Source organism: Pristiophorus japonicus, chromosome 19 (assembly GCF_044704955.1).
Source record: "Pristiophorus japonicus isolate sPriJap1 chromosome 19, sPriJap1.hap1, whole genome shotgun sequence".
Classification (NCBI taxonomy): Eukaryota; Metazoa; Chordata; class Chondrichthyes; family Pristiophoridae; genus Pristiophorus; species Pristiophorus japonicus.
This window is the reverse complement of record NC_091995.1, coordinates 73,515,313-73,539,284: the sequence shown is the minus strand read 5'-3', so window position 1 is coordinate 73,539,284 and position 23,972 is coordinate 73,515,313. Positions and strand designations below refer to the sequence as shown.

At 44.3% G+C, this 23,972-nt stretch overlaps 2 protein-coding genes across 6 annotated transcripts in view; both read right to left on the bottom strand.

Moving 5' to 3' along the window:
- Positions 1 to 4,274, bottom strand: part of LOC139229946 (coiled-coil domain-containing protein 134-like) — a 39,634-nt gene extending 35,360 nt beyond the window's left edge. The window contains exon 1 of one of the 2 annotated variants that reach the window (XM_070861606.1): positions 4,200 to 4,274. The gene's annotated coding sequence lies outside the window, so the exon portion shown is untranslated. The remainder of the gene's footprint in view (positions 1 to 4,199) is intronic. The other variant, XM_070861607.1, reaches the window with a different exon arrangement.
- A 1,586-nt stretch (positions 4,275 to 5,860) lies between these two features.
- The window catches only part of LOC139229945 (TOM1-like protein 2), a 125,733-nt gene continuing 107,621 nt past the window's right edge, over positions 5,861 to 23,972 (bottom strand). For 2 of the 4 annotated variants that reach the window (XM_070861599.1, XM_070861598.1), the window contains 4 exons: positions 23,014 to 23,089; positions 17,363 to 17,422; positions 13,385 to 13,427; positions 5,861 to 7,194 (listed from right to left, as the gene is read on the bottom strand). In XM_070861599.1, the coding sequence (XP_070717700.1) occupies positions 7,049 to 7,194; positions 13,385 to 13,427; positions 17,363 to 17,422; positions 23,014 to 23,089 (325 nt within the window). In that variant the 3' untranslated portion in view covers positions 5,861 to 7,048. Of the gene's footprint in view, positions 7,195 to 13,384; positions 13,428 to 17,362; positions 17,423 to 20,279; positions 20,474 to 23,013; positions 23,090 to 23,972 lie in introns of those variants that run through there. The other 2 variants (XM_070861600.1, XM_070861601.1) reach the window with 2 other exon arrangements.

Sequence of the window (23,972 nt, the reverse complement as noted above, 5' to 3'; positions counted from 1 at the left end):
TGCATTATTGGTTTGTGCTGCTCTTTGCTCAGGAGGGTGCTTGTAATTGCCCCAATTGGCATGTGACAAAGCCAGATGTTGTAGCCCATATTCCACCTATTTCTTAGCTTCTGGGTGCATTTTTTTTTTTACTAACAATGTCTTCCTTTGGTAATCTAACGTGGAGCAAGCACATTGTAGAACCTTCTGGTGGGTTTAGGGAAAACGTCAGACGGGCAATGCGCGTTTGTGGTTCAGAACACAGATAGCATTACCAAAATGGCCAACGTGAAACTGAAATCACGTGATCCAATCATTAGCGGACTCAACCGTGTGCAGCATAAACATGGGAAAGATACATAGCCCTCATTTTTTTTCCCTTCATGTATTTATCCAATTGCTTTTTGAAAGTTATTATTAAATCTGCTCCCACCACTCTTTCAGGCAGCCATTTCATCACAAGACACAGTGAAAAACATCACACAGCAAGACATCAGACAACTCCATGCATAAAATTAATATCCGGTAAGGACCTCTTTGAACTTTATGCCAAGAAATGCTTTTTAAAGGTTTAATTGTTTGTGCAAGGCAATGTAAAACATGGGAGTCAATCTGCAATCTATCTGAAATTCCAATCTGAATGATGTGATATTCTCAGTTTGCACGGGACATAGAAATAGTCAAACTTAAAAAACGGGAAACTGTTCAACTTCCGCCACCTCCAGGCCAGATCCAAGGTCGTCTCATCCTTGGTCATTGAATTACAGTACGCAGACGACGCCTGCATCTGCGCACACTCAAAGGCCGAACTCCAAGTTATCGTCAACACCTTCACCGAAGCGTACGAGAGCATGGGCCTTACACTAAACATCTGCAAGAGAAAGGTCCTCTACCAACCTGTCCCCGCCATGCAGCACTGCTCCCCGATTATCAAAATCCACGACGAGGCCTTGGACAACATGGACCATTTTCCATACCTTGGAAGTCTACTGTCAACAAGGGCAGACGTCAATGACCAAGTCCAACACCGCCTCCAGTGTGCCAGTGCAGGCTTCGGTCACCTGAGGAAGAGAGTGTTTGAATACCAGGACCTCAAACCCAGCACCAAGCTCATGGTCTACTGAGCAGTAGTGATACCCGACCTCCTATATGCTTCAGAGATAGGGACTATGTACAGCAGGAACCTCAAAGCACTGGAGAAGTACCACCAACACTGCCTCCGCAAGATCCTGCAAATCCATTGGCAGGATAGGCGCACCAACGTCCGTGTTCTTGCTCAGGCCAACATCGAAGCACTGACCACCCTCGATCAACTCCATTGGGCAGGCCACGTCGTCTGCATGGCCAATGCAAGACTCCCAAAACAAGCACTCTACTTGGAGCTTCGACGCAGCAAGCAAGCTCCAGGTGGGCAGAGGAAACGCTTAAAGGATACCCTCAAAGCCTCCTTGAAAAAGTGCAACATCCCCACCGACACCTGGGAATCCCTGGCTTAAAACCGCTCAAAGTGGAGAAGCACCAGGAAGGCGCCGAACACAGAGTATCTACGCCGAGAGCAAGCTGAAGCCAAGCGGCAACCCAAGCATCCCACCCAACCATTCCTTCAACCACCGTCTGCTCCACCTGCGATAGAGACTGTAGGTCCCACATAGGACCCATCAGCCACATGAGAACTCATTTTTAGTGTGGAAGCAAGTCATCCTCAACTCCGAGGGATTACCTGAGAAGGAGGCACAGCAAGTTGTATGGATGGGAGCAGAAGTTTACAAAGGGATTATAGACAGGCTGAGTGAGTGGGCAAAATTATGGCAGGTGATATTCAATGTGTGAAAATATGAGGTCAACCGTTGGATCTGAGAATGAGAAATCAGAATATTTTCTTAATGGCAAAAGACTAAGAGCTGTGGAGGAGCAAAAGAAATTTGATGCCCATGTACAAAAATCACTAAAAGCTAGTGCGCACATGTACAAAAAGGCTAATGGAATATTGCCTTGTACCTAAAAGAGATTGGAATTCAAATAAGTAAGGAAATGAGGAGAGGTTTTTGTTAGGTACAGATATCAAGGGATATGGAATTGAGGCAGAGTTGAGGTACACATCGGCCAAGACCTAATTAAATGGCAGAACGGGCTCAAGGGGCTGAATGGCCGAAGATGACGGAATAGACTTGTCCTATTTCCCCGGATGGGACCTTGCAACGTCCCCCACGCTGTAGCCAGGCTGGATGGTACCCTCTATTGGATTTCCGTAGAACTGGAGGCAAAAATCTCATCGCAGGCTTGCACCCTTGTTGGAAGTGGGGGAAGGGAGATACACTGCAACCTACGCCAGCAGTCTAGTTTGCCCGTGCCTGCCAGTCTGGCTGTCCTCTCCTCTCTCCTCCCCCTCCCCCCCCCCCCACTAGCACGGTGACTGATCTATTCCAGGGCACCAGACTTAGTGAATCCGAGACATTTACATGGCTGCAGGCGCACTCATTCTGCACCCCATCGGGATCCTGCGCGCCCGTTGGTCTGTCACTTGCAAATGCCAACGTTTTCATGGCGCCAGCTCATTCAAAGGGAATGGGCGCACATGGTTTTTTTTCATCTTGATTAGAAGTCCTGTCAAAAAATGGTCTCTTGCTCAAAGTCTGCCATTGACTCTTTGCACCTACGCTCGGTCAGCCACAGCAAGGAAGTCAGGAACAGGAGCAGGAGTTGACTGGCTATTGCTTCTCGGCCTTGTGACTAAGATTAAGTGCGGCTGGATTCTTCAGCAGCTTCTGTGGCCAACAGAAATGTTTAAAAAAATTCCTGAAATCCTTGCTGTGGTCCTGGAGTGATGCAAAAGGAAAAACTGAACAGAAAACTAAACATCATCACATGATTAGCACAGGGCATGGGAGGGAGAGAGAGAGAGAGAGAGAGAGAGGGAGGGAGAGAGAGCATAGTATACATTCTGTTTGGTATTAGTCGACTCCAAATGAAAGCATTCTTGATCCAAGCAGATGACTTGGACAGACAAATAAAAGCATGTCACACTCACTCCTATTTAATTATTTTAAGTATTTCAAACACTAAATCCAAGAACTAAATTCACTGACTGCTTTTTAATTGCTCAACATACATCACATCACTGCCAAATTCCACTCGTAAGGTTTTAGAAATCAAATCACTATGTAACATATGTAGTGTTTTAGACTTGTGCAACAAATGATTAAAAACAGCCTAGGTACACTTTTATACAAATCCTAATCCTCGTACTGTATATTCAAACATTAAAAAAAGTCTTGGCCAATTGGGTTGTCTGGTTTTCAATTAAGAAGACTTGCATTTATGTAATGCCTTTCATCTGACATCCCAAAGCGCTTGACTGCAAATGAAGTACTTTTTGAAGTGTAGTCACTGTTGTAATGTAGGAAACGCGGCAGCCAATTTGCACACCGCAAGCTCCCACAAATAACAATGTGATAATGACCAGTCTGTTTTAGTGGTGTTGATTGAGGGATAAACATTGACCAGGACACTGGGGATAACTCTCCCTTTCTTCTTCGAAATAGTGCCGTGGGATCTTTACATCCACCTGAAAGGCGGCACCTCCAACAGTGCAGCACACCCTCAGTACTGCACGGGAGTGTCAGCCGAGATTTTTATGCTTCAGTCTCTGGACTGGGACTTGAACCCACAACCTGACTCAGAGGTGAGGGCACTACCCACTGAGCCATGGCTGACATAAAAAATTAACTCAACACATCCCTATCGAGGCAAGATTCTGTAAAATGCTCGTAAGAAGACAGAATATGCTACATGTTAGATCATTTATGCTTGTATTTTTAGGTCCCTTTTTAAAATAATTAACGTGCGTCCCAATTCCTGCACCATACAGGCAGCAGCAAGGTGACTCTTTAGGTCAATGGCTCTCTTCAGCTCACTGCTAGAAAGTGTCCCAGGCAAATTATTTCTTGAAGAAAAGGCTGGCAGGGAATCCTAGGTTCTGCTGGACAAGCACCAAATTCCATCATATACTGTTCAGTCACGTGTAGAATATTGATAGGGTCACCGGCCGTTATCTTAGTGCAAACTCAACTTTGAACTGCCCCAAGATTTCCCTGCCAAAACTTTAGAATGAGTTTTCAATTTTCAGTGTAATCAAAAAAAGTCTAATTGTAAAAGGGAAATCAATTTCTAAAGACAGTGGTCTGGATTTTGCTGACATGTGCTAATATGTCTCTACTTACCTGTAGAATAACTCCACGAGGCCTAGTGCTGTGCTTGAACTGCTGTGACCTTAGTCTCTTTATTATAACTCAGAGCGAGGCAGCATTGTGGTGACCAGCCTTTTATACAGCTCCTGCCTGGGCTTCCCACAGTTGCACCCTCTAGTGGTACCAGCATAGTATATACAGAGTATACATATATGACAGATGCAAACTGATTCCGGGTGCAAACCTTACCGCCCCGCTGCCATTACAGTCCCGAAATCAACAAAGCCGAAAATCCAGCCCTAGCTATAGAGAGAAATATTGATTTGATTTGAATACTATTGGGAAAAGTTGTTCAAAGGTTATACAGGTCAATTTACAATGGGGCCGAAATTCAGGTGCACCAGAAAGCTGGCGCACCTATGAGTTTTGGAGCGGTACTCACCGCGGGAACTCCTGGTACGGTGAGGAGATCCCTTTTCAGGACTTGGAAAAAATGTCAAAGTCCTACAGGAAATGGATCATAATGGGGCAGGCCTTAGATTCCTAGCCAGACTGACTGGCTGAAAATGGGTCACTCTGTCCACCACTGTTGGTGATGTGCCAGCACATATTTTTGAAATACCTTGGCCACTAGGGAGGGTTTTGGCCGGGCCGGTGGCCTGGCACCCAAGAGGCGGTGCCAGCCAAACCCGGGGGCAGTATTTTGCTGGCTGATCGGCAAGCAAAAATGTCCCTATTGCAGCCGCGGCAGTGGGCCCTCCCCTTTAAGGGCGGCTGTGCTGCACTCTGTTCGGAGATGGTGCACCGACAGAGAAACCTGTCGGGGGCAGCTCACGGCGGGGGATCGACAGTTGGAGCTGAAAATGGCTGATCAGTATTTTTTTATTCCTTTAAATTGGTGGTGCAACTACTTGGGCGAGATGGGGTCCAGGCCGAAAAATCCCTGCCCGGAATTTAGGTCGGGTCGGCCTGTTGACTCCAAGGCAGCAACCATTCAATAGCCGCCGCAAACGGGCATTAAAGGTTTTCGGCCCCATTGGGATTACAGCACAGAATCAGGACATTTGGCCCAACAGGTCTGCGCCGGTATTTATGCTCCACACGAGTCTCCTCCCATCCTTCATCTCACGTCATCAGCACAACCTATTCCTTGCTCTCCCTGATGATTTGTAATCTCAGTTCCCTTACCATTCTTGTAAAAATGTTATGCATTTTCTCCAGTGCCTCTATCTTTTTCATAACATGCGCATGTTCCTTTATAGTAATATTTTTGAACACATTTCTTCTCAATTGACCATGGATTTTCTTGCCAATAATTGAGTTTTGATAGTTGGATCTCGACAAAGGCAGCACAATTGGTGATCAGAACAGAGCAGAAATATACAAATTATACATCCAACACCCGAGGTAGTCGCATTTATCGAATAAAATAGAGAGGTGTAGAAGTGAAGTTACCTCATTGAATGATGTCCAAAATAACAGCCAGCCCAACACAGCAGTGCTGCAGAATCTTAGCCAGGTATATATTTCCTTGGATATATATTTGGCCACCTCAGCTGTCACAGAGAGGGGCTGGTGAGTTTTAGTAAGAGACACTAAAGTACTAGAAATTATTGGGTGCAGCAACATCCACAAAAAACATTTTATTGATTTTGCATTAAATTATTTTTGTAAGTTATACATTCTCTTCCCTCCCTTCTTCCCCCCTCCCCCCCCATCCAGAATTGGTCTAGGAATTGATATGATTAAAAGACTTTTAAGTGCAATTGGGCTATTTTCCTTGGGTTGCCAACTCTCGATTGGGTGCATTCCTGGAGGTGTCACCATGTGACCTCCCACCGCCCCCCTCCTCTACCATTGGTCCAATCTCCAGGCGCACTGCCAATTGGAAAGCGAACAGACCTCAGATACCCAATTGGATTCATCGCGACTGTCACAGAAGCAGCCATCGCCAATATTTTCATTACTAATAAATGAAATTGTTCAAAATGAAAAAAATACAATTGTGTTTACTGCCCCTCCGGTTTCTCTTCTGGGTCTTTTGCTCGCAGCGAGTGTAGTGTCCTGGAGATTCAGCTTCAATTCCTGGAGACTCCAGGCCAATCCTGGCGAGTTGGCAACCCGACAATTTCCGTAGCTTTTGATTCTCTGCTTCGCGTCAGAGACGTGCACCCCATTCCAAAAACTTGGGGTGGGAGAAAAGAAGTCTTATTGCATAGACAACAGAATAAAGAAATGCTACAATTACAGCTGCACACTCCCAATGGCAAAACAACGAAATCCATCCAACGCAGTGATCCCATAAATCAGACTAAAGAGTGGACACATGACCCACTGCGTCACTTGGAGCCGCCATCTTTTATTCTGCAACATGCCCGCAAATGTCAACACCTCACCATTACCCTCTGCCTAAAGCATTTAAAATAGAATAGGCTACAAGCTTAGAGACCATTTCTAGGTTTAGCACATAAGAGAAAAAAACCCCAATAAAATGCACATAGATTTGGGAGGGGAGAGGGGGGTACACATTAAAAAGTAGGTGTACTCTCAATCTGCATCTTAAATTATTTTAATGAACTTTAAAGAGCCCACAACATTCAATCTGTATTCGGATGGCATCTCCACAACTTCAGCAAAGGGTCACGTGTTGACCTTTATCCCTATTATAGGAGCTCCGTGGTCATTCTAGAGAAATATTTTAAAATAGAATATCCATCTTCAAATAGAAACTTCTTTGGGGAAGCGTCTGCTTTTTTGTTTCCGTACCATCCCCTATTCCGAAGCGAGAGGTTAGATTTCCAGGAGAGAGGCAGTTCAGGATTGCCCCGACGTGTTCCTTTATACATGGTGGTAAGTGGGGGGGGGGGGTGGACTCTCCGGTTTCACAGCGTAAAGAGGGCATTCTCCATCTTCTCCTGCTTCTTCTTTTTGGTCGTAGTAACGGAGCCAGGAGCCTCTGTGGGAGGCGAGGGAAGGGATGGCAGCCGCTCTGCTGCTTTTGCACGCTCTTCCAGGAACTTATCGAATTCTAGAAGAAAAATGGTCTTTATCCATTGTGCAAAAGTGGAATTTTTCTGCAGCTTAATATTTAAAATCATTCCTTCAAGTGAGAGCTGGACCGGTTACTGACTGGGGTGGAGATCACCTCTTACAATAATTCCAGGCCAGAGTGATCTCCTGGTCTAGTTTCTTGGGGGGGGGGGGGGGGCGCATCAGAGAGGAATTTCCCAGATCTTTCCCCCCCAAATTGGCGTGGGCTTTTAATCTGTTTTTTCAACTCTCCCAGATCATCATATGGCTTTGAGTGGGGTGAGGAGTGCATATTGTGATACACAAGGTATCGCAGTGGTGTACAACAGGCTGGATGGACCAGGGCGCCTTCTCCTATCGGTCATTGCTCGTACGCTCACAGGGGATATCAGGAGAGCTGAGATTTTCATCTCGGAAAGAGAGAATTCTCTTTATGCCATTTCCACTTCAGAGCTTAGCTTCAGTCCGTCTCAATAAATTATCATAAAACAAAGATTTCGGAAACGTGGATTGAGTAATCATGTACATTGAAAAGAAGAGAATAAAATTAGAAAAATCAAAGGGGAACCCACAAAAATTTTTACAGATATATCGGAGATAGAAACTAAATTGAAAGTTAAATAAATTGTTAAAAAGTCAGGATGAATGGTTTAAACATTTTCAGGGAAGGAAGGGGATTGAAAATGATTTAAAAGATTTGCATTTATATAGTGCCTTTCACCACCACCAGACATCTGAAAGCACTTTACAGCCAATGAAGTACTCTTGGAGTGTAGTCACTGTTGTAATGTGGGACTGGGACTAAAATTAAAAACTTCTGAAATGGAAAATTGTGATTGAAAAACAAACTGGAAAGAGCAGTTTGGGTCCATTATCTTCACTTTTTATAAACTACCCTAGTCTCTGGTGTAGGGAGCAGCATTATAAAGTTTGCAGATGATACGAAACTTTGCAAAGTAGTAGACAGTGATGAGGATAGTTATAGGCTTCAGGGTGACAGACAGGATGTTGAATTAGGCAGAAGCGTGGCAGATGGAGTTCAATGCCGAGAAGTGTGAAGTGATGCACTTTGGGAGGTCCAATATGGAAAGGCAGAATACTATAAATGGCACGATTTTGAAACGTGCAGACAAGCAGAGACCTTAGTATCCATATACACAAATCCTTAAAGGTGGACGGGCAGGTTGATACGCTGGTTAAAAAAGCATATGGGTTACTTGGGTTTATGAATAGAGGCAGAGAATATAAAAGCAAAGAGATCATGCTACAACTTTATAAATCACTGGTTAGGCCTCTGCTGGAGAATTGTGGACAATTCTAGGCTCCACACTTCAGGAAGGAAATAAAGCCTTAGAAAGTGTACAGAGGTTTACCAGGATGTTACTGGGGATGAGGAACTTCAGTGATGAGGATAGACTGGAAAAGTTAGGACTGTTCTCAGAACAAAGGTGGTTAAATGGTAACCTAATAGAGGTTCTCAAGATGATGAGAGAACATAAGAACATAAGAAATAATAATAAGAACATAAGAATTAGGAACAGGAGTAGGCCATCTAGCCCCTCGAGCCTGCTCCGCCATTCAATAAGATCATGGCTGATCTGGTCGTGGACTCAGCTCCACTTACCCGCCCTCTCCCCGTAACCCTTAATTCCCTTATTGCTTAAAAATCTATCTATCTTTGACTTGAAAACATTCAATGAGATAGCCTCAACTGCTTCCTTGGGCAGAGAATTCCACAGATTCACAACCCTCTGGGAGAAGAAATTCTTTCTCAACTCGGTTTTAAATTGGCTCCTCCGTATTTTGAGGCTGTGCCCCCTAGTTCCAGTCTCCCCCACCAATGGAAACAACCTCTCTGCCTCTATCTTGTCTATCCCTTTCATGATTTTAAATGTTTCTATAAGATCACCCCTCATCCTTCTGAACTCCAAGGAGCAAAGACCCAGTCTATTCAATCTATCATCATAAGGTAACCCCCTCATTTCTCGAATCAGCCTAGTGAATCGTCTCTGTATCCCTTCCAAAGCTAGTATATCCTTCCTTAAGTAAGGTGACCAAAACTGCACGCAGTACTCCAGGTGCGGCCTTACCAATACCTTATACAGTTGCAGCAACACCTCCCTGCTTTTGTACTCCATCCCATTCGCAATGAAGGCCAACATTCCATTTGCCTTCCTGATTACCTGCTGCACCTGCAAACTAACCTTTTGGGATTCATGCACAAGGACCCCCAGGTCCCTCTGCACCGCAGCATGTTGTAATTTCTCCCCATTCAAATAATATTCCCTTTTTCTGTTTTTTCCCCAAGGTGGATGACCTCACACTTTCCGACATTGTATTCCATCTGCCAAACCTTAGCCCATTCGCTTAACCTATCCAAATCTCCTTGTAGCCCGAGTCCTCCACACAACCCGCTTTCCCACTAATCTTAGTGTCATCTGCAAATTTTGTTGCACTGCACTCTGACCCCTCCTCTATGTCATCTATGTATATTGTAAACAGTTGTAGTCCCAACACTGATCCCTGTGGCACACCACTAACCACTGACTTCCAACCGGAAAAGGACCCATTTATCCCGACTCTCTGCTTTCTGTTCGCCAGCCAATTCTCTATCCATGCTAATACATTTCCTCTGACTCCGCGTACCTTTATCTTCTGCAGTAACCTTTTGTGTGGCACCTTATCGAATGCCTTTTGGAAATCTAAATACACCACATCCATCGGTACACCTCTATCCACCATGCTCGTTATATCCTCAAAGAATTCCAGTAAGTTAGTTAAACATGATTTCCCTTTCATGAATCCATGCTGCGTCTGCTTGATTGCACTATTCCTATCCAGATGTCCCGCTATTTCTTCCTTAATGATAGTTTCAAGCATTGAAATAGGAGCAGAAGTAGGCCACCTGGCCCCTCGAGCCTGCTCCACCATTTAATAAAATCATGGCTGATCTGATCATGGACTCAGCTCCACTTCCCTGCCCGCTTCCCATAAGCCTTTATTCCCTTATTGCTTAAAAATCTGCCTATCACCGCCTTAAATATATTCAATGACCCAGCCTCCACAGCTCTCTGGGGCAGAGAATTCCACAGATTTACAACCCTCAGAAAAGAAATTCCTTCTCATCTCAGATTTAAATGGACGGCCCCTTATTCTGAGACTATGTCCCCTAGTTTTAGTTTCCCCCATCAGTGGAAATATCCTCTCTGCATCCACCTTGTCGAGCCCCCTCATTATCTTATATGTTTCGATAAGATCATCTCATTCTTCTGAACTCCAATGTGTATAGGCCCAACCTACTCAACCTATCCTCATAAGTCAACTCCCTCATCTCCGGAATCAACCTAGTGAACCTTCTCGGAACAGCCTCCAATGCAAGTATATCCTGCCTTAAATACGAAAACCAAAACTGCACGCAGTATTCTAGGTGTGGCCTCACCAATACCCTGTACAGTTGTAGCAGGACTTCTCTGCTTTTATACTCCATCCCCCTTACAATAAAGGCCAACATTCCATTTGCCTTCCAATTACTTGCTGTACCTGCAAACTAACTGAGTTTCATGCACAAGGACCCCCAGGTCTCTCTATACTGCAGCACTTTGCAATTTTTCTCCATTTAAATTATAATTTGCTTTTCTATTTTTCCTACCAAAGGGGATAACCTCACACTTTCCCACATGATACTCTATCTACAAAATATTTGCACACACTTAGCTTTCTATATCCCTTTGCAGATTTTGTGTGCTCTCCTCACAATTTGCTTTCCCACCCATTTTTGTATCATTAGCAAACTTGGCTACATTACACTTGGTCCCTTCATCGAAGTCATTAATATAGATTGTAAATAGTTGAGGCCCTAGCACTGATCCCTACGGAACCCCACTAGTTACTGTTTACCAAACGGAAAATGACCCATTTATCAGACTCTCTGTTTTCTGTTAGTTAGTCAATCCTTTATACATGGTAATATATTACCCCTAACCCCGTGAATTTTTATCTTGTGCAGTAACCTTTTATGTGGCACCTTATCGAATGCCTTCTGGAATTCCAAATACACCACATCCACTGGTTCCCCCTTATCCACCCTGCTCCTCAAAGAACTCCAGCAAATTTGTCAAACGTGATTTCCCTTTCATAAAACCATGCTGACTCATTGATTGAATTATGCTTTTCCAAATGTCCCGCTTCCTTCATAATATTGGCTCCAGCATTTTCCCAACGACAGATGTTAGGCTAACTAGTCTATAGTTTCCTACATTTTGTCTGCCTTCTTTTTAAAATAGGGGCGTTACATTTGCAGTTTTCGAATCCACTGGGAGCGCCCCAGAATCCAGGGAATTTTGGTATATTACAACCAATGCATCCACTATCTCCGCAGCCATTTCTTTTAAGACCCTCGGATGTAAGCCATCAGGTCCAGGGGAATTATCCAGAGGTTTTGCTAGAGTAGACAGAGAAAAACTATTCTGTCTAGCAAGTGGGTCAATAACCAGCGGTTATAGATTTAAAATCATTGGCAAAAGATCTAGAGGGGATAGGAGAAGATATTTTTTCACTCCGAGTGGTTGGGATCTGGAACACTGGACCAGAAAAAGGTGATGGAAGCGGATTCTATGAATAATTTTGAGAGTGTTGTACAGTTACTTGAGAATGAGCAACTTACTGACAAAAAGCAGAGATATTCAACTAAGCAGGATCACTCTGTCAAAGAGTGGGCCGAATGGCCTCCTCCTGTGCTGTAAGTTTCTAAGATTCTATGAATAAACTTTTATCAGATGAAATAATGGAAGAATTTTTGGGTCCAAAATTTTTCAATATAGAGAACACTGGTAGGTTATTTCTGATCGAGAATAGGACGTCTTTTCAAATGGTATTAAAACCAGTCGTTCGAGAATGTGGCCAAAAGGAAAGCGTATCAGAGCACTTCAATAAACAAGGGTTGTAGCAGCTAAACATTTTAATGCCGTTAAAATACAAGGATAGGAGCAACAAAAAATAAGAAATGGAAATAGCCAGCACTCCAGTTTACAAACCAGTCAGAGGCATGATTCAACTGTAGCATCTAAACTCAAACCAGCATCATTCAAGCACATTTAACAAGAATAAAGACATGTAGTTTGTATTTTCAAGTTAACCATGGTCTATGAAAATAGGAGCACACCTAACAAAGCAGAATTTGTGGATCATAGTGTGCTGGGATTTTTAAAAAAGTTTTTCCAGATAAGGTGCCTCGTGACAAAAGTTTTTTTTTTTAAATCCTGGGATAAAGCAGACACTATCCTGGGTAAAAACTGGCCAATTAAAATGAAACAAAGATCAATGGTCACTGTCACGACCTGTGACCAGTGACAAAATTGGAGGCTTTCGCTTGAGACGGTATTTATTAAAAGTAAAATGTCTTCAGTTTTTAAGCGATGAAAGTTGTGTGGGCAAGTTGAGAGAGAAAGATAAAGGTCCGAGATAGAGTCGAGACGGGCTCAGCAATTGGTCAGACAACCTGTATCTGGCATTTCCAATATTGAGAAATGCAAGCAATTATATATTTTATGAATTCAAAATATGAATTATAAAATGAAGGGTACGTATATACCTATAGATTATGGTTATTACTATTTTTAAAGGACAAAACATCAACAACTGGTATTTCTATAGCACCTTTAATGTTGTAAAATGTCCCAAGGTGCTTCACAGGAGTATTATAAAACAATATCTGACACCAAGCGATACAAGGAGATTTTAGGACAGGTGATCAAAGAGGTAGGTTTTAAGGAATGTCTTAAAGGGAGTTCCAGAGCTTGGGGCCTATGCTGCTGAAGGCACGGCCACCAATGATTGAGCGATTAAAATCAGGGATGTTCAAGGAGGGCAGAATTAGAGAAGCACAGATATCTCGGGGAGTTGTGGGGCTGGAGGAGATGACAGAGATAGGGAGGGGGTGAGGCCATGGAGGAATTTGTAAACTAGGATGAGAATTTTGAACTCGAGGCATTGCTTAACCGGGAGTCACTGTAGGTCAGGGAGCACAGGGATGATGGGTGTGCGGGACTTGGTGCGAGTAAGGACACGGGCAGCTGAGTTTAGGATCACCTCATGTTTACATTGGGTAGAACGTGGGAGGCCGGCTAGGAGTGCGTTGGAATAGTCAAGTCTAGAGATAACAAAGGAAAGGAGAGTAAAACAGAATTTACCTTCACTCGTTACTCCTTCAGAATCCTCTCCCAATTCACCTTTCTAAAATTAAAGAGAAGATTTATTAGTCGTTCTTCACGTGCTTAAGATAGAATTCTGTCCTGTGTTTTTCTTCTGTCCTCAATGAGTGTCAACTAAATTTGCATCAATCTCAGTGCTTGGTAAAGTGAGTGGGGTCATTGGGATACTCCATCCATATCTGCTGAAGCAGCCACTGTCATTGACAGCTCAGGTACAAAACAGACTTCCCACTTCAGCTGTTACAACTGCACAATATATTTGTTGCTGTCATCACCAATACTGTGCAGAGAAATGGGGCTAAGGGACATTAAACAAGGTCACTCCCCAAAATAACAAATGCTTTTACAGACAGAGCCTGGCTTAAAGAACCGATTAATTCCATCCTACTGCTTGATTCAGGTTGATCAACATTAAAAAACAAATTCACAGCCACCTAGAATCATAGAATAGTGCAGCATAGGAGGAGGCCATTCGGCCTTGTAAGAAATCATGAATCCGAAGAAATTATGAATTATAAAAGAAATAACGATTTTATAAAAGAAGTACTTATGCCAGCTCAGCAGACCCAGAGAGCTCAGGTCAGGACACAGAAAAACAGGCCTTCACGGCATAGCTATGCTGATAAGGGATAAGGTATATAAACGGGCGACCGAGAGAGAGAAATCAGACAATTAGGGGGGACAGCTGAATCCAGTTCATTCCATCCCCCTGCTCTTTCCCCACATGGGCTTCATGAACACCAATGTACTTCAAGGTGAGGAGGCTGCAGTGACAAAGCATTAAAATGACGTTGATTCAAATCCTGTGCCTCCATCTCGCAGTTTCCTGATCTGAACTGGATGGAGAGCCAACCTTTCTTTTCCCCCCATATTCACCCACATTCAGCTAAAGTTCTATAACCATGGTGCTTCAGAGCTGGCTAGCAGCATTGGCCTCAACTTATCCCATTCTAACCAGGCACCAAAGGTTTAAGTTTCCCTCATCAGAATTTCCCCCACTTAAACTTGGGAGACACCCACACACAAGACACTGTTACAATAGCAATAATAAAGCACAGTTGGTGTGTGTTTGATTTGATTTCTCCCCCTCATGGAATGACTTACCTCTCTGCTGATAATATGGTCTTAAGTCCCCTCTACAAGCTGCAATTGCTTGGACAATGCCTCACAGCTACTGCACAGGAGAAAGCCCGATGAAAGGACTTTAAACACTAAATAATCACCGGCAAATAAATGCACATTCCTGGTAGCTCCACCATAACCAGTGTAATGGGCTGAACAGATTAACGCCACATCTGAGGGGATTGAAACAACTGCATGGAGGAGTGATACCAGGTTTTACATCATAGAATCAATCTTGCAGCACTGGTGGCCGTTCAGCCCATTGTGCCTGTGCCAAATCTTTGAAAGGGCTGTTCAATTAGTCCCCACTCCCCTGCTCTTTCCCCATAGCCCTGCAAATGTTTCATTTTTAAGTATATACAGTGAAACCTGTAAATTACGGACACCTTGGCGACTGGCAGCTGTGTCCATTTTTTGCAGGTATCCTCATTTTCTAAATGATCAGTGCATGTATGCAAAAATGTTCCCAACAAATCTTTAAGAACCAGCTGAGATTGTGATCAGCTTCTAACCAGTTCCAACAATGCTCAGAATGCCCTTCTCAAGTGCACCAGCGCCAGCTCAGTCCCCCCCCCCACCCCCCAATGTCCAGCTCGGTCCCCCCCCACCGCACGCACCAACATCCAGCTCGGTTCCCCCCCCCCCCCTCTCCCACGCACCAGTGTCCAGCTCAGCCCCCCTTCTGTGTGCCAGCGTTTAGCATCCCCCTCCTGCACGCCTCAGGGTCGAGCATTCCCCCCCCCCCCCCCACTGCACGTGTCAGCGCCCAGCTCTCCGCGCAGGCCAGCGTTCAGCTTCCAATCCCCCCCCACCGCCCGCCAGCCAGCGTTCGGCTGTGCAGCGAACAGTTTTGCAGTCTAAATTCCCAATTGATTTCAAACTGTGCTTACTTGGAGCTAACTTCAGTAATGAGCTTGTTTCTCAATTTTACTTACCAGCAGTAGGGCAGTCACAGGACATCAAATAATGGGGAAATGTGATAACAGGTTGTGCTGATACATTGAAACTTCCATAGTCAAGTCTTCGATTGGATCAAGAACATTTGAGGGGGAAAATACAACAGGTCACTTTCATGTAGGAGTGAAACTGCAGTTTTGTGGTTGAGCAGAGAGTTTGCAGTAAGACTGACCGACAGCTGGGACTCACAGGCTTGTCCATCACTCCACAGAGCAGCAGAGAGACAGATAGACCAGGAACAGCTATCCAACTTCACTCCCCAAAGCAGTGGTTCCACCATCAGAAGCTGAGGGAACGAAGACAATGGCAGGGTCGGGGGAAGAGAAGCTGACAGCAGAAAGAATGTATGGACGCAGCACCGGGACAGGCAAGAATGGCCCCTCTCGTTCGCATGCGCATTCCTTGATTCGGGAGGCTGGCGAGGTCCGTGCATGCAGGTCAGCGCGACGCAGCAGCAGCTTTTGTAAAAGAAACGGCTTTTGTCGAACGGGGAGTTTTTTACCCAGTATCCACAGCAGCAGAGAAACCCCTCTATCCCTGGGTCAGAGCTGTGCGAGCATTCAATCCCATAGATAGAGCAGTTTCTCTGTTGCTATGGATGCTAGGTAAAGAGCTCACCATTCCACAAAAGACGTTTCTCTCATAAGGCCCTCACTAGCCTGCGTGTCTCGTGTTTTAAAGGACTTGGTGCTTTGAAGGCTTTCTGTAGTTTGTAATGAGTAAGTGTCTGTGGTTTCAGAGTGCCTCTTGTAATGTTCTACCATGCAAGTTATTTGGGTCTCTCAACAAGGGTCTGATTTTTGCAGGTGTCCATTTACACAGGTTTCACTGTATCTCCATCATAACATCAGATATGCAATGTATTCCAGTTCATCCAATTAATTCCTGGGTCAGTCTCCAAGAATTCCCTTTGCTTGGCTTTATAGAGAAGCTAGAAATCCCCGTTGGAGACCAGTGTTTAGGGGGGGGGGGGGGGGTCAGGGGTCAACACTGAAATGTTTAAGGACAATGAGCAGCGAAGACCAAGACATTCCTCCTTCGCTCGTAGATAAATGTATTTGATGTTTTTCACTTCCATTAGCTGAAAGAGTAAAGCCTTGGTGTATGTTAAATGTCTGCGCTTGGATGAGCTCAATGACGTTTCTGCCAGTGGGAACGAATGTGCCCAATATCTTTTATAATGGAATAAGAGAACCTCAAACTTCCCTTTGAGGCATGGCATTATCCTGCAGTTTAATTCCATGGGCACTAGCCACCTCAGATCTTGCCCAAGTGGCTGTTTCATGTGCAGGTCTAAGCAATGACAGCCACATGACCACTGAGAGAAGTAGAGGAGAGATTCAGAGTCAGTGCAGAACCTGTTCTCAACCAAGACACGCACACACCAACAGGAGCCATCACACAGTAATGGGGACTGGAAATCCTGCAGCACTGCGGCAGGATGGAGAAGTGAGGCGTTTGGGCTAATTGTGGCGTCACCTACTGAGGCTCCAGGCTCGGGATTGAACTGTGGTCTTTTCTGGTTGGAATGGCTCAGTACGGGATCACAGCCAGCCAGCTAGCCAGCATCAGGTTGTTCGATTGTTGCCCTATGTGTTGAATGAGCCCTGTGCCCTCTATCTGAGCGAGAGTATGCGAGAACGGTCCGAACAAACATCATCAGTGTGCATCCATCGGGAAGTGGAACGATGAAAAAAAAAGACGACAACTGGTATCTCTGGTCAGGATGGGAAGTGACTTTCTCAGACATCACTCGGAATCCATAAAAGCAACTTTCTGGCTCTGCCACAGCACCAAGGTTTGTTACGGTTCCTGTCAAATTCAAACGTCCATGGAGTTAAAACAATGCAAATTAATAAAGATACCCGAAATTCTCACCACATCTGTGGACAGCCACTGTTCAATGTCATCCATTAGATTTGCCTGACTGACTGGAATCTGTTACACATAAAAGGGAAGGGCAGGAGGAAATTAAACAACAATCAAAACTAAAATCATTTAAAAATAATAAAATTGGTAATTAAAATCCACATGTAAGCAGGGTATAAAATTCATGTATTTTAATGTGTGCACCATCTAGCAGATCAATTATAACCACTTTGTATCGAAGAATTTGGAAAATCAGCATTTTTAAGCGACACTCTGAAAAATCCAATCTGAAGCAATTGGACCGCCAGGAATTTCATACCCTGCTTTCCAAAAATAAATTATAATCAACTTTACCACACACAAAAAACAACATATACATCATGGATTGGTCACAATATTCCAAAAGAAAAATAGTAAATTAAAAGTTAATTATATAAAAAGAATCAACTGAGGAATAGGGTCAGTCTGGTAAGAGAAGGCAGCGATTAGACTGTCTAAAAAAAGTTTAGAAGACATCTATCCCAAAGAATAGAGGAAGGAATTGACTAGCCATACACATTATCAACGTGGACAGCCGGTTCATGCACCACCTTCTCTTTCCATCAATGGATGGTCAACTCGACAGAAGTGATACCTACCGTTTCTGCTGCAAGCATGTCACGGCCTGGACTTGCTGGTTTGGTCCTTTCCCATCTCACCAGTGCTGGAGCCAATCACCAGCACTTAGGACTGAAACTCACCTGAAGCAAGGACTTGTCTGAGCAACAGCTCAACCCGGGAACTTGGCATGCAGCAGTCAAGCGATCAGCTGCTCGCACGAGGTTCCATATCGGAAAGTACAACAGAACACGCAATCTGGGTCCGTACATTAGTGCAGTATTCCAAACCAAATAATCAGCTGCATACTATAGCAGCACAACCAGTCTTAGACTTGCACTTGGGCCCTGGCATGCACATGAGCCAATGCTCAGCCTTTAAAAACACATTGTAAGCGGTGATTTTTATTTTGCGCTGGTCAGGGTGGGAATAGAAAACGTTTCATTTTTGCCACCCATCATCGGTGCTCTCGGGTCAGGTATGGGACAGCTGGAAAGTATAATGCTCCCTCTGCTCTGACCCAACAATACGCTTCAACCCCCAACTTCAGTATAACCATGGACTTCTCATGCTGAATACCAAAGTGCCAAACTGTCCGCAGATCCATGGCCATTAGGACTTGGATTGAATCTTTCCCAAATCTGGTCACGTGGACCTGGAAAAGGCTGACTTCCTGCGGTCCGAGAGATTTGAACACAGGAATCAGAGATTGAAAGGGGACCTTAACACACTTAAAATTGCCTCGTCCACCCAAAAGCTTCAGGTTGACCACAGTGGTAATATGTGAAGTTATTCTGGACATAAGCCTTGAATAAAATGCTTCATGACGTTATATTGTAACAGTAGATGGGGATGGGGGGGGGGGGGGGAGATAGCAGGGTGCAGGGGGTCACAATCCGCAGGTCGCAGTGCAGTAATCTTGAGACAGAGGTCAGAGGCCAAAATGAAAAAGGCCCGAGCCATATACACACCGTCTTCATCACATTTGCTTTTAGCAGTGGTTCTGAACACCTTTCATTGCAATCTGAATAGAATGACAGTCGGATTGGCATGCATCTATGATTTTGACAGTTGTACATATGCACAACACCCTACACTACATTTCAGAATGGGCAATGAAAAATTAGACATTTCACAAATTTAAAAGAAACAATTGCCACAAGTTAAGCACCTCATTATTTTCTGGTTACCAAGTCAACGGCTCAAGATCGTCCAACAACACAAGTGATGCAGAGTTTTGCGGTGGGGTCTGCAGGTACAGAGGAAGTCCTGCAATAGCCTGTGCTTTTGCAATTGTTTAAGTGCAATGCCTACTGAAAAATAATTGTTTCTGGTAAAGCAAAGTAGAAACCAACATGCTCCAAATTCTGAAAAGCCAGACAGATTGGGTTCAGAGTTACAACACCCCAGGACAGACAGTATTGAGTGACCTTCACTCGCCTAGATGCATACACTTAGCAATACTCAAATTCTGCCAATAAAGCACTTTTTAATCCTTTGAAGACTTACAATCAATGAGAAGGGAGGAGAATTAGGCAAGAGGATGTAGCAATGTTTAGTCTTCAGAATTATAAAATAGTATTTACAATGGGATATTTTAGAAACAAAAAAAAGTTAACCGTATTGCTTTAAATGGATTGTTTTTGATCATGGGGCGGTGCAGTCGTGCAGGAGAAAGGTGGGGAGCAGGGAAGACGAAGGAAAATCAGTCAAGGTTCCTTCTACGAGTTGCTATCCAATAACTTTTGGGATTCAGTTTTAGTAAGATGCCTACTCCCTTGCCTCTCACTAGCCTGATAAATTGCAATGGCTCGGGTCAGCAGCATCCATGGAACTGCACTACAGGTCAATGGAAGGGAATAAGTTTGGTTTGGGAGAAAAAATTTTCAAAGAAAAGTTTACCGGTTTACCTTTTTCATTCCCTTAACTACCTTGTATTCCTCTGAGATTATTTCTTAGAAAGGCTGAAAAACCCATCTCTGCTTGTAGCTAAACTCAAAACAGAAAGGAACAGAAGGATATGCTGATAGGATGCGATGAAGCAAGGTGAGAGAAGGCTGGTGTGGAACATAAACACTGGCACAGACCAGGTGGGCTGAATGACCGGTTTCTGTGCTGTAAATACTATGTAGTTTGTCAGTTGTAGAAATTCCAACTATTTTTTTTTTTTTAAGTGATGGCCTACCATTAAAGTGCTTTTTTTTTGTTGCACGGGAAGGAAGGAAGGAAATCAAACAGGAACAAGGACTCTGAAGTCAGAGTTGGAAGGGTGGAGAAGGGTTTCATCATTCTTTGTCTTCTCAGATATTTTAATTTGAATCAAAGGGATCAATAGCAGATTGAAGACACCATCAGTGTCATCTGAGACAAGGTCATCACCCAACACTGTCTGCAATGTCACCGAGCAGCCCTGAAGGGTAGCAGCTGAATTATCCAGAGAATATGGTGAACTCTCACCAATCCTTGGTTTAACATCCAGTCATCTATTGTTCGGCTTGTGGGCTCATTCAATGTATTCTCCATCTATTTCAGAGAAATTATCACTCAGTGAAAAGGTTAGCACAACTTTATAAGTCTCTATTCAACTCACCTGTGTGCTTTAAGGACAGAGTATCCTCTGGCCCCTGTTCAAACTAAAAGTCACCTCTGAGCTTTGCAGGCCAGAAGGACGCAGATCTGTTGAGTTTGCCGATCTCAGCGATAGGGGGCACTGCAACTCATTGCAGCCTCTGGATAACTGAAGGGTGGAGGGAAGTAAATACAATGGACACTTGTATTGGAGGCCAGCATCGTCACTGAAATGGGCCTCAGCAAGGAGTCAATGTCTTCAGGATAGAAAACTGGAAAGTAATCCTCAAAATACTTACAAAGAATTAACTATCAGCTTGAACATCCATGTGCTTCCTGCAGCCTGTATCCTAACTCGCACCAAGTTCCGTTCACCCATCACCCGTGTTTGCCGACCTATTTTGGCTTCCGGTCCGGTAATTCCTTGATTTTAAAACTCCCATCCTTGTGTTCAAATCTCTCCATCGCCTCGCCCCTCTATCTCGGTGACCTCCTCCAGCCCGACAACCCTCTAATTCTGGCCTCTTGTGCATCCCAGATTTCCTTCGCTCCACCATTGATGCCCATGCCTTCAGCTGCCTAGGCCCCCAGCTCTGGATTTCCCTCAAAAAACCTTTCCACCTCTCTCTTCTCCTTTAAGACGCTCCTTAAAACCACCTCCACCTGTCCTAATATCTCGTGGCTCGATGTCAAATTTTGTCCGATAATGCTCCTGTGAAGTGCCTTGGGAGCTTTTACAACTTTAAAAGGGGTTGTTGTTGCTTTCTACTATTTGAAAATCTCCAAAGTAGTAAATGGTGATTTTAAGAGAACTTTCTTTCTGTTATTGGGCTCCAGGGTGTGAGAGATGTATCAAACGGAACTGCTGAAGTGACCAAAGACATTAAAGTACCCGGACTAATGCCTACATTTATGGTGCCACTAATTCAGCTTCACCAACACTAGTTCTCTCCCCATTCACTGTTTAAGCATTTTAGAAAAGAAAATCTTTACTTCAAACTATTTTAGAAGATAATGTGCTGATGACAAGTGCAGTTCTTCGACCTCTGCTATACAGTCGAGATCCAATATCCCCAGAGCCTCATCAGACTTTGAACAATAAATAGGACACAAATACAGACACCACCTGTTCAGAGTTCATTTGAAATCATCACTTAGCCACACTTGGCCTACACTTATAACTAAGCCCTGATCAAGTGCTGCCGAGCTCCAATCAATTATCCCATGGAAACTTGGAGCTTAGCCAAGTTTTCTCTCTACGCCAAGTTACAGTAGAGAACAGAAATTTAAATTGGATGGGAAGAGAAACTGTCGACTAATCCTCAGGACACAAAGCCTAGTCTCACTTCTGGGGCGGCGAGGGGGGAAAATGGAGAGGCTTTCATTTCATTCCTTAGGAGCTTTGAAAAGCTGAGAATATGGCAAATTAGGCCTACCTCTTGGCCTATCCCGAAAGACCTTCTGACATGCTGGCTACAAATTTCAGTGAATAGTAGTCAACAAGCTGCAAAAACTGAACTTATCCTGCAATACCTCCAGTTAGTGTTCACTGTAAATGTATCAGTAGAGACAGGGGCAGTGGAGCAACACAGCGAGAGAACAAGTTTGCATTTATATGGTGCTTTTCACATTCTCAGGATGTCAGAAAGCAATTCACAAGACTTTGAGGTACGAGAAATTGGTGTTAAGTGAGATTCATTCCTCACCAGCTGCATATAGTGACAGCACTCCACAATGGAGATGATTGGGTAATTCCCCCGCCAATCACATCTGGAATGTTGTCAGTGACTGGGATTGATTTTACGCACTGTGTGTGTGTTATGTAACGATTCCCCATTCACTGCATTTTGCTAGAAAAATAACCCTGCTTTTATCGGGAGACGTAGTTTCGGTCATGAGTTCTGCTGCTGTAGTTCATAGAGCCTTATTAGATAGACTCTGTAGACTGTTTGCTGCAGTGCGCTGGTTAAATAGACTGTTTGCTGTAAGTAGGCCATTTGTTGCAAGTCCTGCTGTAAGTCCCGCCCACCTCCAACTCACTGGTTGACCGTGGTGTCAATCAACACTCTGTTCCTTCACTTCCGCTCAACATCTCATCTATCGTGACCGAAACACACTATCTGGGAGCTGAAGCCAGACCCAAATCCCACCACTCTGTGGCAGCATGTGTTGCTCCACCACCCTTCCCAAGGAACAACTTTGTCAAGAACGTTCCAAAACTTTCAGATGCACAGACTTCACTTGTATTTAGAAAATAAAATGGGAATCCATTTAAACAACTATTAAGTCTCAATTGTTTCTGAAAAGCATGGAATTAGATTTTTTTTTTTGTAAAAATCTTCCCCTTGGTTTTGAAGAAAACCTACCTTGCATCAGCAATTGCAAGACAACTTGACCAAATGCACAAGTTAGAGAATAATTCTGTCGAAGCCCACATTTGTTATATAATATTGGACAATCTGAGTGTAGGAACTGCACATGAAGCACGCACTCACCGCCCCGGTGTTCTGTTGTCGTGTATCCAGTGCTCCTGCCAGTCCTTCAATTGCTTGCGGTTCTTCGTACTTTACACTGAAAGAAAGCCAACATTCCCCCGTTAGCAGTGTTTGTGTCGACTGATTAGGCTCCACAGCCAGTCTTCGAGGATGTGTTTAAATGCTGCCTGGAGAATCCATTATACTGGGGAGAGAAAGGAAGGCAAGCAGCTCACAAACAGCAAGCCGTATTAAAATTCTCAACCTTGTGTTCACATCACTCCAAGGCGTCGCCCCTCCCCATCTCTGTAACCTCCTCCAGGCCTACAACCCCCCCACCCACCCCAGATCACTGCGCTCCTCCAATTATAGTCTAAACAACAACATAAGAAATAGGAGCAGGAGTCGGCCATCTGGCCCCTCGAGCCTGCTCCGCCATTCAATATGATCGTGGCTGATCCGATCATGGACTCAGCTCCACTTCCCTGCCCGTTTCCCATAGCCCTTTACTCCCTTAACGCTCAAAAATCTGTCCATCTCCGCCTTAAATATATTCAATGACCCAGCCTCCACAGCTCTCTGGGTCAGAATTCCATAGATTTACAACCCTCCGAGAAGAAATTTCTCCCCCCCCCCCCTCAGCCTTAAATGGGCGGCCCCTTATTCTAAGACTATGTCCCCTAGTTTTAGTTTCCCCTATAAATGGAAATATCCTCTCTACATCTACCTTGTCAAGCCCCCTCATTATCTTATAAGTTTCAATGAGATCACCTCTCATTCTTCTGAACTCCAATGTGTATAGGCCCAACCTATCTTCGTAAGTCAACCCCGTCGTCTCTGGAATCAACCTGGTGAACCTTCTCTGAACAGCCTCCGATGCAAGTATATCCTTCCTTAAATATGGAGACCAAAACTGTATGCAGTACTCTAGGTGTGGCCTCACCAATACCCTGTACAGTTGTAACAGGACTTCTCTGCTT